The sequence below is a fragment of the Oryctolagus cuniculus genome, chromosome 17 (genome assembly GCF_051225735.1).
Source record: "Oryctolagus cuniculus isolate XC-2025 breed Fujian yellow rabbit chromosome 17, ASM5122573v1, whole genome shotgun sequence".
In the NCBI taxonomy this organism is placed as follows: Eukaryota; Metazoa; Chordata; class Mammalia; order Lagomorpha; family Leporidae; genus Oryctolagus; species Oryctolagus cuniculus.
In genome coordinates, this window is record NC_142883.1 from 1,870,814 (window position 1) to 1,886,720 (window position 15,907).

Genomic DNA, 15,907 nt, shown 5'->3' on the forward strand with positions numbered 1-15,907 from the left:
CCTGGAGACCGGGCGGGCTCGGGCTTTCCTGTCAACGCTGAGCAGGAGCCGCAAGCTCTGCGTTCAACCTGGCTCAGCCCTGAAAGAGGCCAGGGCAGGCTGGGGAGAGGACCACCCAGGACCCGGTCCTGGCCAGCTGGGCGGGGCTTCCCCGGGCTGGCTGGGGGGGGGGGGAGGCAGCCCGGGCAGCGGGGGCACCCCTGGCTGGGAGCAGGGAATCTGGAGGCAGGAGCCAGCTGGCTCCCACTGCCGGCCAGGTCCCCTGCAGCTGGGGTCTCCGCGCCCTGCGCTGAGGCAGGAGCTGCTGGCACACCAGGCGTGGGTCGGCCAGCCTGGCTGGTCTCAGCTCCTTGCCCTGCAGGGGCTCCTGTGCTGGGCACCGTGTAGGATGGCCAGGGTTCGAGCCTCTAGGGGCTTCCTGTGGGCCCCTTCTCTGTGAGGGAGGACAGTGGCCAGCTACGTCTTAAAGACCAAACGGACGCATGAGGACAGGAGGGTCTCAAGGAGGGGCGGCGCGCGTCTGCGAGCTCCGGTGACCAAGGCAGGGCTGTCTGGGGACGGACGGAGGGGAAGGCTCAGGCCGGGCGCCTCCCCTAGCAGCAGCTGCCACGCAGAGCTGGCGGGCTGGCTTGTCAGCAGAGTGACGCAGAGGCACCGGTGGGCTGAGGTCAACTCAGAGGCCAGAGCAGCCCCACGCCCACCCCCCTGGGCCCGGGGAGCTCCCGCGGTGAGGGGCACACGGCCTGGCTGCCAGGGCCCTCTCTGCTCCTATGGGTACCGCCTCCCCCCCACGCCCCACGTGAAGCATCCAACAGCCCACATAGGCAGAGCCCCAGAGCACCTGGACAGCACGACCAGCGGCCATGCGGGCACCCGACAGAGACGGCAACGGCTAGCACTGGAGGCTGCTGGGAAGGCAGAGACCCCAGGTCCACCGTGAGTGCTGCAGGCACTGCCCCCCACAGACCCCAGCACTGCCCCCCACAGACCCCAGCACTGCCCCCCACAGGCCCCAGCACTGCCCCCACAGACCCCAGCACTGCCCCCCACAGACCCCAGGTCCACTGTGAGTGCTGCAGGGACCGCCCCCCACAGACCCCAGCACTGCCCCCCACAGACCCCAGCACTGCCCCCACAGACCCCAGCACTGCCCCCCACAGGCCCCAGCACTGCCCCCCACAGGCCCCAGGTCCACCGTGAGTGCTGCAGGGACTGTCCCCCACGCTGCCACACTGCAGGCGCGGGGGGGGGGGTCCACCGGGTGTCCTGGGTGGGGGGGTGTGTCGTGCTTGGCCCTCTGCTGTGCGCACCATGGCTGGGGGCTGCAACTACCGAGGGCTCCTGCTCAGCCTCGCCCCTGCCTGTTCTTGCCCTCACCCTGCAGGGGCAGCCGTCTCATCCTGGAGCCAAGTGGAGGGGGGCTAGGGCCCCCTGTTGATCCTCCCCATGCCCACCCGAGAGAAGCTCCTGGCCTGGCCCTGGGAGAGAACAAGTCCTGGAGACGCCGCAGGGTGAAGGAGGTTCTCCCCCCTGGCACAGCACCCGTCCTGGGCACAGCACCTGCCCCCGGCACAGCACCCGTCCTGGGCACAGCACCTGCCCCTGGCATAGGCACAACCCTGCCTGGGTTCTCACTGCCCATGGGGAACCGTCCTTGGCGGGCAGTGAGGTCGTCTCTATCCGGCCCTCTTGCATCCGCACTGACCACCAGCCAGGGAACCCCAGGCTGCCCTTTGCCACCTGCCCCTTGGCCTCCCCCAACCAGGTCTAACCTCCCGAGGCCCCTCCATCCTCTTCCGCCAGCCACGTGCCCAGCCGCCGGGGCCAGCCGATTATTCAGTTTTCCAGTTTCCAAGCTGATTGCCAGATGGCCATCAGTAACACTGAAATTATGTAAGTTAGAATCAAATCAAGGGCCATGGCTCACTAGGCTAATCCTCCGCCTAGCGGCGCCGGCACACCGGGTTCTAGTCCCGGTCGGGGCGCCGGATTCTGTCCCGGTTGCCCCTCTTCCAGGCCAGCTCTCTGCTGTAGCCAGGGAGTGCAGTGGAGGATGGCCCAAGTGCTTGGGCCCTGCACCCCATGGGAGAACAGGAGGAAGCACCTGGCTCCTGGCTTCGGATCAGCACAGTGCGCCGGCCATTGGAGGGTGAACCAATGGCAAAGGAAGACCTTTCTCTCTGTCTCTCTCACTGTCCACTCTGCCTGTCAAAAAAAAAAAAAAAAAAAAAAAGAATCAGATCAATCATGTTAAAGACGAGGGCGCTAAATGCCGAGTCGCCTCTGGTCCGACTGTCTCATTCCTCTCATGCTCAGCTTCGGAGGGCTGAGTGCTCACAGGGCCACAGGTGGCTGCAGACTGCCCCAGGTGGGAGCTTTCACAAACTTCCTTCCCCTCCCCTCCGCTGCTATGCACGGACCTGGGGGGGGTCCCTGGTGTCCACACTCGAGGAAGCCCTGCACCCCCCACCCCTTCCTTGTGAATGGGGTTCCCCTCTAATGGCTGCGGGCAGGGTGGGCCCCTCGGCTTCCAAAGCACTAGGGAGGCACAGGGGCCCCTACAGGCCCAGGGTGGATTCCCCACCCTCCCGGGGCCCTCAAAAAGATCTGCAGCCGGCGACGGCGGCGACGGCGGCGGCGGCGGGGGGGGGGTGGTCAAAGGGGAGGGGGCCTGCGGCGCGAGCGGCCCCGCAGAGTACCACGGCCCGCAGGTGTCCCACACAGCGCCTCCTGGCGGACCACGGCAGCTGCAGACCGGACCGCCAGGTTCCCTCCCGCGCCCTGACTGTGATGATGGTGATGGGGTCCCTCCCGGCTCAACGCGTCCCAGAGGCCCCCCGCCCCGCGTACGGCGCCCATCCTCTGCAGAGGGGTGACCGCTACCCCTGGCCCAAGCGCCGAGGTGCCGAGGCCTGGCTAAGGATTCCCGCATCCCCGGGAGGGCCTGGCGCAACTGGTGCATCCACGCGCCCTCGGCTGGGATGGTCTCTCTAGCGCCAGGTCCGGAACCGCCTCCGTCCGGGCCGGACGAGAGAGGGAGGAGGGCCGGGTCGCCGAAGCCTTGGGGCGGGGAGGGGTCCCCGAGTCCGGAGGAGCTGCCGCGCGCCCCTGGCCCCTGGGGCCAAGAGTGCGCGCGCCTGGCGCGAGCGGAGCGGGCGGGGGCGGGAACCCGCAACCCACCCGCGCAGAGCCAAGGACTGCCGCGTGCGGGCTGCGGGGTCCCTCTGGCGCCCGGAAGCGGCGACCGAAGGGCTCGCGGGACGTGCAGGGCCCGCACAGCCTAGCCACCCAGGACTAGCCGGAGCTCGGGCGGCCGGAGTGCCGGGAGCAGGGGTTGGCGGGAAGCAGCGGAGCGGGAGGAAGGTCGCGGTTTCCCTCCCACCGCGCGGCAGACGCCTGTCCCTGCACCCGGGAGCTGCGGGGGGGGGGGTGTCTCTCCGGGTAAGGACCACCGCTCGCCCCCCACCCGGCCCATCGCGACCTCCAGAAGGCGGCTGGACCCAGGCCCCCAAGCTGTGGCCCGGGGGCGCTCTGCTTCCCTGAGCCCGACTTTGGGGTCTCAGTGCCTCAGCTTCCGTCTCCGTACAGGGAAGACGGGCCCATTTCCGAGGCGCCTTCGGCTCCGACCGCGATGCCCCCGGGGCAGCCGCTTTGGCCCCGGTCCGGGCTCCCCTCTCGGGCTGGTCTCCGGGCTGCCAAGTCCCGCGGCACCGCCACCGCTGTCCAGGAAAAAGGCGCGAGTGTGGGTGTGCGAGTGATGCGCTGGGCTCCGGAGACGCTGCCTGCCAGCCTCTGGGAGCCCCTCGGCGCTGGGCCTCGGTGGGGACCGAACCCCGACCGAGTGCACCCGCGCCTCGGTCTGCGGGCCGGGCTCAGGGAGAGCCGCGGGCTCCCCGCCCCCGCCCGGCCCGAAGGGACAGTTGGGCACCGGCGGCCGCGTCTGCCCGGAACCGAGCCCGCTCCGCCCACAGGAAGGGCTCGCTCTGCCAGGGCGGCCTCCGAGAAGCAGCGCGCCCCTCCCGCACAGCGCGGGCACGGCGCCCCCAGGGGCGGGTGGGCGCGGGAAGGCCCGATCCCCCACAGACCCCAGAGAAATGTGGAGCTGCCCCGCCGACCCTTCCCTGGACGGGCCGGAGACGCGAGGCCCCACTGCGCGCAGCGGCCACGCGGGCATGGACAGTTTGCGTCCTTGGGGACCCGGGCTCCGCGGGGCGCTCGGTGCAGCCGAATGCCATCTCCCGTCGGACTTTCGGGTACAACCTCGCAGGTGGCCATCCTTGACCACTCCCTCTCCTCCCCAACTCTGGGCGCTCAGAGCCTTCGGGGAAGCGGCGCGGGCCGGGGGCGGGGGGGGGGGCGACAGCGCGGGAGCGACCTGAGGGGCGGGAGGGGGCGGGCTCAGGAGGCCCCAGCCGCCATCGCGTGCGACCCCCGCCGCTCCGGGGGCCTGGGCCTCAGACAATTAAAGCGGGATTCCTCCCCCGCTGACGTCGGCCGCGCCGAGGCCCCTCCCGCGGCGGCATAAAAGGCGCGGGCTCCGCAGCGCAGGCGGCAGTCGGGGTCGGACAGCGCGGCGGTGCGGATCGCGCGGCGCCCAGAGCGCGGGCCGCCAGCGGAGCGACCGCCCCAGCCGCTCCCGGCCGCAGCCGAGCCCCAGCCGCGCCGCGCCGCGCCGGGCCCGCAGCCCGGAGTGCCCGCAGCCATGCCGGCCGGCCGTGCCGCGCGCACCTGTGCGCTGCTCGCCCTCTGCCTGCTGGGCAGCGGGGCCCAGGATTTCGGACCGACGCGCTTCATCTGCACCTCGGTGCCGGTGGACGCCGACATGTGCGCCGCGTCCGTGGCCACCGGCGGCTCCGAGGAGCTGCGAAGCAGCGTGCTGCAGCTCCGCGAGACCGTGCTGCGGCAGAAGGAGACCATCCTGAGCCAGAAGGAGACCATCCGCGAGCTGACCACCAAGCTGGGCCGCTGCGAGAGCCAGAGCACGCTGGACACGGGCGCCGGCGCCGGCGCGGGCGAGGCCAGGGCGGCCGGCGGCCGCAAGCAGCCCGGCTCCGGCAAGAACACCATGGGCGACCTGTCCCGGACGCCAGCCGCGGAGACGCTCAGCCAACTCGGGCAAACTTTGCAGTCGCTCAAAACCCGCCTGGAGAACCTCGAGGTCCGCGCCCCGCGCCGACCCCCGCCCGCCCCCGCCCCGACTCCCGCCCCGGCGGGGCGCCCCCCACCCCCGCCCCGCCTCGCCCCGGCTGCCAGAGCCTGCGGGGCCCCCGCGCGCGGCCCCTCGCGCGAGCTCGGGGCCGGGCCGCCCCCGCAGGCGCCCTGAGGGCCTCCGGGCACGGCCCGGCTGCCCGCGTAACCGGTTTCCCCGCCCTTGCGCCCGCAGCAGTACAGCCGCCTCAATTCCTCCAGCCAGGCCAACAGCCTCCGCGATCTGCTGCAAAGCCAGATGGATGACCTGGAGCGCCAGGTGCTGTCCCGCGTGAACGCCCTGGAAGAGGGCAGGGGGGCGCCCAAGAACGACACGGAGGAGCGAGTCAAGATCGAGAGCGCCCTGAGCGCGCTGCACCAGCGCATCAGCGAGCTGGAGAAAGGTAGGGGCTGCCTGCGCGCGCGCGCCCGGGACCCTGCACAGGCTCTGGGCGCCCGGCCGCTGCGCTGGGGACGTCCTCCCCGAAGGGAAGCCGGGCGCTGGAAGGCGTTGCGTGGTGCCTCCCCCCGCCGGTGAGGGCGACCCCGCACGGCGTCTGGATTGCGCGGGGCTGAGACGCTTCGTCTTTATAGTAACTTTCCGCACTCGCTGTGGCCGCCCGGACCCGCCTGGGGTCAGGGAGCCCGCGTCCGGCGCGCGTCCCTCCGCACCGGAGAGCCGCTGGGGAGGGCTCCGAGGGGCCTGGCCCGAGGGGCCGCGGAGAGGGCTTCGTCCCCGCTCCCCAGCACCCCCGGCGCGCTCCTGGGCTGTCGCCCGGCGGTCTTCCCCGCGGAGTGGCCCGAGGCCGCCCTGGCGCCTCGCGCCCCCGCGCTTCCTGCCCGCCTGCTCTGGCCGCGGGGCCCGGGCGCGGCGCGGAGCTCGGAAGGCTCTGCCCCGAAGTCGCAGGAATCAAACGAGGTTGTAAAAGGAGGGGGGCGGGGGGCGCTCCTCGCTCGCAGCCGAGCCACGTGACCCTGCTCGGACCGCAAAATGTGCCGGCCGGATTTCAACAGTGCCATCTTAAGGCGCGTTATGTAACTGGAAAGGGATCGAGAGAGGGAGAGAGAGAGAAAGGGAGAGAGAGAGACCGAGACCTGGGAGGGAGGGGGAGCGGGAACGGGGTGGGGGAGATGCAGGAAAGCGAAACCTGCAAGGAGGGGTCAGGGGCTGCCCCTGCCCAGGCCCCAGTTGCAGGGGGCAGTGGGGAGGGGCTGAGCGCAGGCGTCAGGCGCTGCTCTGCGCCCCAGCACCTGACTTTCAGGAAGGGGGGGGGGTCACAGCCAGGGGCACTGGTCCCTCCTGGACACCCAGGAACCGGCCAGGTTGTGTGTTCCTGGGCTCCGGGCCTGGTTTCAGTGCCCACTGCTGATGAGAGTGTTTTGCTTGGCATCAGTCACCCCACCCAAAGTGCACAGAAGAGGGGGGGGGTCCCTTGTTTCTGGAGATGGTGGCTGGCAGGCAGGAAGCTGGACAAGCACCAGGGGATGCTGTCAGCCCAGGACCCAGGTTTCCAGGAGACGCACACTCACCCCGAACGTGTGCGTTCTCCTGAAGCCTTCCGGGGCTCTGGCTCCAAGGTGCCCCCCTGGGGCCCTGGGGCGGGGTGATTCTCTGGGGCCTGGCTCCAGGCAGGGGGCTGCTTCTCTGTCCCCTGCCCCGGCTGCAGGGCTCCAGGCAGGGGCCCTGGAGGAGCAGGAGGTGGGGGAGGAGCCCTTGCTCCTGACGGATGAACAGGAAGCAGGTGAGTGACCGGGCTGCAGCCCGTCCAGGCCGATGGGGAAGGGGCCTGGCCGTCGGGGAGGGAATCTAAGAGAGGCACCCAGGAAGCGCCTGGGGAGGCTGTAGAGAGCCCCGCCACATCCCAGAACCAGGGCAGCCCCCCAGAGGGACGGCTCCGAGAGGACCTGGCCTCCTTCCTTCCGAGGTGGTGGACAGGGTGTGCGCTGGCTGGCCGGCCCCATTTCTGCTGGTGCCCACCTCATGGCCAGGTGCAGGTGCTGACAGCCCACCCCGCGCTGCACCCCCATCTCTCCAAGGTACCACACCATGTGGGAGCAGAGCCAGCCCAAGCTGGGTGTGGAGACCTTGGGTCAGCTTCATGGCCTGCTGGCTCTGTGGCCTGGCCTCTGTGAGTCACTCCGTGTGCATCCACAGGACGGAGCCTGCCCCGGGTGCGTCCCAGGGTCTGGCGGGGACTGCAGGGACTCGGGCAGCAGGAAGCACGTTGTCAGGTGCACCTGTCCCCGCAGGTCAGAAAGACAGCCGCCCCGGAGACAAGTTCCAGCTCACGTTCCCGCTGCGGACCAACTACATGTACGCCAAGGTGAAGAAGAGCCTGCCGGAGATGTACGCCTTCACCGTGTGCATGTGGCTCAAGTCCAGCGCAGCCCCGGGGGTGGGCACGCCCTTCTCCTACGCCGTGCCTGGCCAGGCCAACGAGCTGGTGCTCATCGAGTGGGGCAACAACCCCATGGAAATCCTCATCAACGACAAGGTTCCACCTGGACACCACGCGGGCCCCGGGAGAGCTCCTGCTGGGCGGGACGGGGGAGGGGCAGGGCCACAAGGGGGGCCGGCACCCCCTGTGCTCCGGAACAGGCAGAGCTAGGACCTTCCGGGACAGAAGCCCCTGGGTGGGGGTGGGTCACAGGGCCGTTCTCCGTCCTGCTGACGTGAGGCCTGGGCCCCTCCGCCACCAACTGGCCCCGGGCCTGGCTTGGCTCTGCTGTGGTTGGGGCCCTCAGGGGCAGTGAGGGTGCAGAGCTCTCCCCTCGTCCAGACGTAGCCCACACAGCTCCCCGCTCTGGGAAGGAGGCCAGGTGCAGCCAAGGACACCCTCCTTCTAGCGAACTCGGCTCTGGCTCAACCCCGGTAGCCTTGGATTAGCTGCCAGCTTTCAAATCCTCCTGCCTCCCGCCCCGCGCGGGTCCTGAATGGCTAAAACCCGGGCTGGGCAGCAGATGGGAAGCTCCGTTCTCGCCTCTGTGCAGGTGCAGGGTCTGGAAGGCAGGTGCCAGGGGAATTCGGTGACTGCCGTGGGTGGGCCACCGTCAGTCCAGAGAGGAAGAGGGGCAGCTGTTAGTGGAGAGGGCTGGCCCTGAGCTGTCCCCGCCTCCTGCCCAGGTGGCCAAGCTGCCCTTCGTGATCAACGACGGCAAGTGGCACCACATCTGCATCACCTGGACCACCCGGGACGGCGTCTGGGAGGCCTACCAGGACGGCACCCAGGGTGGCAGCGGCGAGAACCTGGCACCCTACCACCCCATCAAGCCGCAGGGCGTGCTGGTGCTGGGCCAGGAGCAGGTGCGGCTGGGCGTGGGGAGGGGGAGAGGGAAGTGGGGCCCCTGGAAGGTTGTGCAGCGCTTGGGCCCGGGCCGGCTGGAGCAGGAGCGAGCTTTGGTCTCAGCCTCTCCCCAGCACAGCCACTCCTCCTTTGGCCTGGGAGGGCCAATTCTGCTTTTAGGATAAATAATTCAGGCCCTGGAGTGGTTCCGTCCCCTTGGGCACCGGGGAGGGAGCTGAGGGACAGAATCCAGGCCTCCTCTGGCTGCTGGGCAGCTGTCGCTGGCAGAATGGCACCTGAGTGGGGTCCCGCCCTGACTGACCACAGCTCTGGGCCCCTCACTCATGGGCCGAGGGGCAGGGGGTCAGGCTCCCCGCAAGGAGAAGATCCCAATCCAGGCCAGCCTGCGACCCCTGGGGGAGGGGTGGACACACAGCCGAAGACCCAGGGACAGGAAGAGCCCCCGACCGGGGGGACCCAGAGACCCTGAGACTCGGGCTGCGGGGAAGGGCGCCCCGGGAGGCCCCCAGGGCCCCAGCGGATCCCTTCCAGCCCCGCCATCTGCTTTCCTCCCAAGGACACTCTGGGCGGTGGATTTGACGCCACACAGGCGTTTGTGGGCGAGCTGGCCCATTTCAACATCTGGGACCGCAAGCTGACCCCGGGGGAGGTGTACAACCTGGCCACCTGCAGCACCAAGGCCCTGCCCGGCAACGTGATCGCCTGGGCCGAGTCCCACATCGAGATCTACGGTGGAGCCACCAAGTGGACGTTCGAGGCCTGCCGCCAGATCAACTGACCGCCCCGGCCCGCGCCCGCGCCCCCTGCTTGTGCAGTGATGACCTGTCCGTCTCTCCTCCCCTGCCCCCAGGAATGAGTCAAGGCCATGGCCCCTGCACACGCACACACACACAGCCTGGTTCTGTCCTCCCCACACACCTGAAGCAGTCCCGGCTCATCCGCCCCCAAGGAAGCCCCTTCCCCACGCAGGGGCCCCCACTGCTTCCCAGCGAGAGCGGGTGGCCGCGGCGTGGATGTCGCGAACAGTGCAGCAGTAGGTGAGAGGGCTGTGAGTGCAGCCTGAGTGCCCGTGAGTGTGCGTGTGTGTGACTGTGTGAGTGTGCCCTGTGTCTGCTTGTACATACCTGTGTGTGAGAGTGCATCTGCGTGTGTCTACATCTGAGTGTGAGCGTGCCCGTGTGTCTGCCTGTGTGTGCGTGTGATGTATCAGAGTGTGTCTACGACTGTCTGAGCGTGCCTGTGTGTCTGCCTGTGTGTGTGTGAGTGTAGCTGAGTGTGTCTACGTCTGAGTGAGTCTGTGAGCGTGCCCGTGTGCCTGTGTGTGTGATGTATCTGAGTGTGCCCATGTGTCTGCCTGTGCATACCTGTGTGTCTGTGTGTGATGTATCTGAGTGTGTCTACGACTGTGAGCGTGCCCGTGTGTCTGCCTGTGTGTGATGTATCTGAGTGTGAGCGTCTGTGTCTGTCTGGGAGTGTGCCTGTGTGTCTGCCTGTGCATACCTGTGTGTGTGTGTGAGTGTATCTAAGTGTGTCCACGACTGAGTGAGAGCGTCTGCCTGTGTCTGCCTGTGAGTGTGCGAGTGTGTCTATGAGAGAGAGCGTCTATATCTGCCTGTGTGTCTGAGTGTGTATCTGCCTGTGAATATGTGTGTGAGTGTATCTGAGTGTGTCTAGGTCTGAGTAAGAGCATCTGTGTCTGCCTGAGTGTGCCCGTGTGTCTGCCTGTGCTTGTGTGTGTGTGTCTGAGTGTGTCTACATCTGAGTGAGAGTGTGTACCTGTGAGTGTGCCCGTGTGTCTGCCTGTGTGTGTCTACATCTGAGTGTGAGGTGTGTACCTGTGAGTGTGCCCGTGTGTCTGCCTGTGTGTGTGTCTACATCTGAGTGTGAGGTGTGTACCTGTGAGTGTGCCCGTGTGTCTGCCTGTGTGTGTCTACATCTGAGTGTGAGGTGTGTACCTGTGAGTGTGCCCGTGTGTCTGTGTGTGTGTCTACATCTGAGTGTGAGGTGTGTACCTGTGAGTGTGCCCGTGTGTCTGCCTGTGTGTGTGTCTACATCTGAGTGTGAGGTGTGTACCTGAGTGTGCCCGTGTGTCTGCCTGTGTGTGTGTCTACATCTGAGTGTGAGGTGTGTACCTGTGAGTGTGCCCGTGTGTCTGTGTGTGTGTCTACATCTGAGTGTGAGGTGTGTACCTGTGAGTGTGCCCGTGTGTCTGCCTGTGTGTGTGTCTACATCTGAGTGTGAGGTGTGTACCTGTGAGTGTGCCCGTGTGTCTGCCTGTGTGTGTGTCTACATCTGAGTGTGAGGTGTGTACCTGTGAGTGTGCCCGTGTGTCTGTGTGTGTGTCTACATCTGAGTGTGAGGTGTGTACCTGTGAGTGTGCCCGTGTGTCTGCCTGTGTGTGTGTCTACATCTGAGTGTGAGGTGTGTACCTGAGTGTGCCCGTGTGTCTGCCTGTGTGTGTGTCTACATCTGAGTGTGAGGTGTGTACCTGTGAGTGTGCCCGTGTGTCTGTGTGTGTGTCTACATCTGAGTGTGAGGTGTGTACCTGTGAGTGTGCCCGTGTGTCTGCCTGTGTGTGTGTCTACATCTGAGTGTGAGGTGTGTACCTGTGAGTGTGCCCGTGTGTCTGCCTCTGTGTGTGTCTACATCTGAGTGTGAGGTGTGTACCTGTGAGTGTGCCCGTGTGTGTGTATCTGAGTGTGAGCATCTGTGACAGTGTCTGCGTGTGCCGTGAGCGAGTGACTGCTTGTGAGTGAGTGTGGCTGGGGGAGTTCTTTCCCAGTCAAGCGTGTCACTTCCTCCTCTCTGTGGCTCCGGGAGTCTCGGGGTCGGCGAGCAGGCTGTATCTGCCGACTTGGAGCTCCGGGCGCAGCCGCCTGCCTCCGCGTGTAAGCGGGGCGCGGCGACGTCCCTGCCCCGTGGGGTGGGTGTAAGAAGCCGGGGTCCTCGATGCAGAGAGCTTTTTTGGTGTTAGATTTTCTCTGGCTACCCTGGGACTGTGCCTTCCCGTGTGGGGGGGAGCTGCTGAGGGCCCAGGCCCCCGTCCCCTGTGCTGGGCCAGCGACCCTGCTGTTGCATCTGAGGGCAGTGCGGGCCCAGGACCGTGCCTTCCCCACCCCGGCCACCGAGACCCGAGTCCAGCCAGTGGGTGGCGGGGACCTGCCCATGCACCCCGTCGTGAGCTGGCTCAGGCCCCTAAGAAGGGGCGGCTGAAACCACCGCTCGTCCCACCGGGCTCGTTCCTGTAGAGGCTCGACCCGTCACGGCCTATGACACGGGAGACCCGCGCAGTGTCCACAACCTTCAACGTTCCTCCCCCACAAAGCTGCGTGAGCACCTCCGGCAGTCGTTTGAGGAGGGGAGGAAGGGGTGTGTGTGCGTGTGTGCGTGCGTGTGTGTGCGTGTGCTTGGCGTGAAAGCGAGAGCGCTCACAAGGGCCGTGCCCAGGACTGGTCGCCTGTCCCGAGGGCACCCCAGCCGCCAGCTGCAGGCTCTCGTTGGCAACAGGCGGACAGGCCTTTCTAGAAGTTCCGCGCCGTCTGGCTCCGCTGCAGCTGCAGACGCTGCCGGAGGAGGAGCAGGTGTCCCGTCTTCTGTTCCTTCCCGGGGCACCTGTCTCCCTCGGCGCAGGTCTGCGTCGTGTCGGAAACCAGTGCGTCTGTGTGTGTCTGTGCCCGTGTCCCGTGTCGCCGTTCTCGTGGGTGTCTGCACGGTCCCCGGCCACCGCTCTGCAGAGGGTGTGCCGTCCCCCAGTGGCTGCTGCTTGCCGACTGCTCCCTCGGCGCCCGGCGGGGGGTGGCACCCTTGGATCTGCAGGGGTCTTCTCCGTTTGCATGTCCCTCGGTGGTGTGTTCCTCGCTCCCTCCGTCCGACGTGTGTCCCCGTGCCTGCATGGACTTCTCCAGTTCTGTGTTGTGTGCCGAGTGCCGCCCCGTGTTCCGTGACCACCCATGTAGCTGCCGAAACGGCTAGGTGAGCAGGCCCAGGGTGCCCGGGGGAGGTCCAGAGAGGGGTCAAGGCCCCTCTCCCCTCCCCGCCCCCACCACACCAAGAAGCATTTTTCCCCGTGTAGGTTAAGAGCGAGCGAGAGAGCTCGGAAGGTCTCTAGAGACCAGGGAGCCCCACCCTCACTTCAGCCATCTTGGAGCTGTCCCGGCGAGGCCCCGAGCCCGCTGTGCCGGGCGCTCTCCTGCCAGCACCTCCCACCAGCCCCCCTCCCGGCCCCAGCCCGCCCACCCAGAGTGGCGAGGTGGGAGCCGGCTGTTCAGGACCACAAGCCATCCTCTGCCCTGACGAGAGGGACAGAGCACCCCCCCCAGCTGATGTCTGGGCGCCCGCGGCCGCCGCCGGCATCCAGCGCCCCAGCCCGCGACTCCCTCACTGTGTACACACCTGGCACCTGGCTGGCCCAAGAAGGCAGACACAGCCACGACCCAGTCCACGTAGCCTGCACCTGCTCTGTAATCTGACACACGTGCCCTCTTGCACTGAACAACACGCGCCTCTCAGGTAAGCCATTTTGTAAACCACGAAGCGACAGACACACTGTCGAGGCCCCCGCCTGCTCTCGCTGGCGTCCGGCTCCGGTGCCTGGGGGGGCACCCCACTGGGATCGCGAGCCTTCTCGCTTTTGATAACACAGTGTTATTTCTCTTACTGCAGAAGAAAACAGTTTATTACCAAACAAGAGTATTTTTATGAAAGAAAAGGACAAACCTATAAATTAGCTCAACCCTTATCGCCCTCAGAAACCCCTCCAGGCTCCGCCAAAATGTAGGCCCGAAAGCACGTATTTTGGACGAAAGATCCATTTTTGTATGCTTCTCTCTTCCTTTTGTCGATTCCCGGTTTATTTTCTAAGACTGCAAAGATCACTCTGTCACCAGCCCTGGGACCTGGGACCGAGGGGGTGTCTCGGGGGCAGAGCGGGGGAGCGGGGCTGGCGTGGGGCTCACCGCCGCCCCGGGGGCGGGCCCGGTCCTGGCGCAGGCTTCTTACGTGGAGCAGGCGCGGCTCTGAATGCGGGTCCATGTGCGGCAGAAGCGGGCCGTGCCCGGGTTGTGTGCCGCTGCCGGCGTCCAGAGGACGGAGCCCCGGGTGTCTGGCAGCAGCCAGGGCGTGGCTGGAAGCAGTGGTTCGCCTCTGGGAGGCCCGGCCGAGAGACCTGGTGGCGTCGGGAAGCGCGTGGCTGCTCCGCGGACTGATGTGCGTTTGTGGAAGGGAGAAACAGCCCAATACTTAGAGTCCCACATTGTCTTATTTGCCAAAACCAACTGCGAGCCCCTACCGCTGATGTTGTCACAGTCCACTGTCCCTCCCTTCCATCTGCTAACCAAAGCTGTGCATTCTTCATGTGATCTGCAGCCTTTTGGGTACCAAATGGGTGAAAGCCGTGGGACCTGCCACCTCCCATCAGCAATTCTGGAAATGCACTATTTCTACTGGTCTTCTTGCTTTTTTTTTTTTTTCTTGCTGAAATGACATGAATTGTTGAGTTTATTTTTACACAGTAAAGAGTGAAGAAAGACGTGGCCTCCTCGCGATGTCTCTTTCTAGAACACGAGGTGTTCTCCCTGCCTAGCTCACAGGGGACCCCCACCTGCGGGGGGCGGGGCACACACACACCTTGCACAGCCGTCTGGTGACCCTGGGGCACGGAGTTGGAGGGCTCCCCATGGCCCCGGACAGCTGACACCAAGGCCAGAAAGGCAGAGTGATTGCGCAGGTCCGGGCTCCCCGCCCCCTCCCCCACAGCCCCTTCTGTCCTGGTTCGGGCGGCCTGGACTTGTTCCCCAGCAGCCCTGTGTGTCCTCCCAGCCCCACAGATGGGCCCTTCCCCTGCCTCCTGGCCTGTCCTGGGAGTGGACAGCCGTGTGGGCCCTGAACTGAGCCTGGCTCGGAGAACAGAGAGCTTCAAGCTGCTCCCTCCGAGGGACAAAACCACCAGGATCCAAGTGCCCTGGTCACTCAACCCAAGGTCAGGAGCCAGAGAGCTGAATTAGCCACCGCGGACACTTGGTTGCCTCGGAGGCACATGTGTGTGTACACACACACGGAGCACACACACGTGTGTACACGTGCATACTGGTACAGGGAGTTCTCTGGGGGTCCCGGCCAGGACTCAGGAGGCTGGGGTGGTGGGGCATGAGTGAGCCACCTGTTGCCCGGGGGGTGGGGGAGAAGGTTTGGTCTCTGTGGCCCGCAGGAAGGGCGGGAGGCCCTGGCTGGTGTTCACCTGCCGGGTGACACGCGTGGGGCCCAGGCAGCTCCAGCCAACAGCGCCCGTGTTTATGCCTCTCACACACTAACACTCAGCAGAGACATTGCGCTCCACCCTTCTCACCCCTGACCGGGCGCACCACGCCGGGAACAGCAGCTGCAGGGGCCCCGGGGCCCTGTGGGAGCCTGGGAGGAGGCACCGGGCTCCGCTTTTCCAAGCCAAGGCGTGTTGGGCGGCGACACCAACAGCCCCGCAGCTGCAGGAAGCTGTTCCTGGCTTGCACCCTGCTGGTGCTGGCGACCTCACCGCCCCTCAGCCATGGGCAGGCGGCTCAGACTCGGCGGCTTTCTCGTCCCGACTTCTGTTTTCTTTCTCTTGTGCGCGGCCTCCTACACTGAGGCGCGGCTTCCACCTCCCGTCCCCGCCTGCGAGGACAGCGCCGGGGTCTCCACTGTCCGGCCCCCACCCAGCCGGCCTCGTGGACCGCACCGTGGAAGGGACAGCTGCCAGACTGAGGTCCAGGGGCCCCGTGCAGCTTGGCCAAAGTTGCACAGTTTGGGGTGCTGCAGGGGAGGCTGCTGCTTGGGACGGCCACGCCCCTATCAGGGTGCCGGGTTCGAGTCCCGGCTACTCCACACTTCTGCTCCAACTTCCTGCTCGTTCGCTTAGGAAGGTGGTGGGTGATGTCTCGAGTGCCTGGGTCCCTGCCAGCCACGAGGGAGACCCAGATGGAGTTCTGGCTCCTGGCTTCAGAGGGGCCCGGCCCTGGCCGTGGCGACCGTTTGGAAGATCTCTCTGTGTCTCTGTCTCTGCTCTGTCACTGGCCTTTCAAATAAGTAAAGAAATAAATAAGCAAATCCCTAAAAAAGAAACCATTCTCGCATCTCGGCTGTGCCAAGCTGCACCAGAGCCCAGATTTGTGACTGCCAGCTCGGGGCTGTTGCCTGGCCCGGCTGAGGGCAGTGTCTGTCCTTGTCACGTGGGTCTCGCCTCGCAAGGCCAGGAAGCTGGCTGAGAACAGGTGCACCCAGGGTGGCCCCACTGCCAGCTCCCTCCCAGCGGCTGTCAGAGCAGGACGCTGCCTCTCAGGCCCTTGGCCGGGACCAAGACCCCCGCCCGCCAGGACACACTGCCCAGACTGGGGGAGAGTCCCTGAGCCTGGGCTGTGGCCCAGCCAGCGGCCGTGGGCTGCCGT

The 15,907-nt window shown here is 66.4% G+C and overlaps 1 protein-coding gene across 2 annotated transcripts; it reads left to right on the forward strand.

The window, feature by feature from the left end:
- Window positions 1-4,511: 4,511 nt before the first annotated feature.
- NPTX1 (neuronal pentraxin 1) lies at window positions 4,512-14,023 on the forward strand. Of its 2 annotated transcripts, none has more exons than XM_070059964.2 (5): window positions 4,512-5,158; window positions 5,387-5,591; window positions 7,438-7,682; window positions 8,312-8,491; window positions 9,049-14,023. In XM_070059964.2, exons 1-5 carry the CDS (start codon window positions 4,703-4,705, stop codon window positions 9,268-9,270), a joined length of 1,308 nt encoding a protein of 435 aa, XP_069916065.1. In that variant the 5' UTR covers window positions 4,512-4,702; the 3' UTR covers window positions 9,271-14,023. The 2 variants fall into 2 exon arrangements, with proteins under 2 accessions (XP_069916065.1, XP_069916064.1); XM_070059963.2 differs by having other exon boundaries at window positions 4,523-5,158; window positions 5,384-5,591.
- Window positions 14,024-15,907: the final 1,884 nt, after the last annotated feature.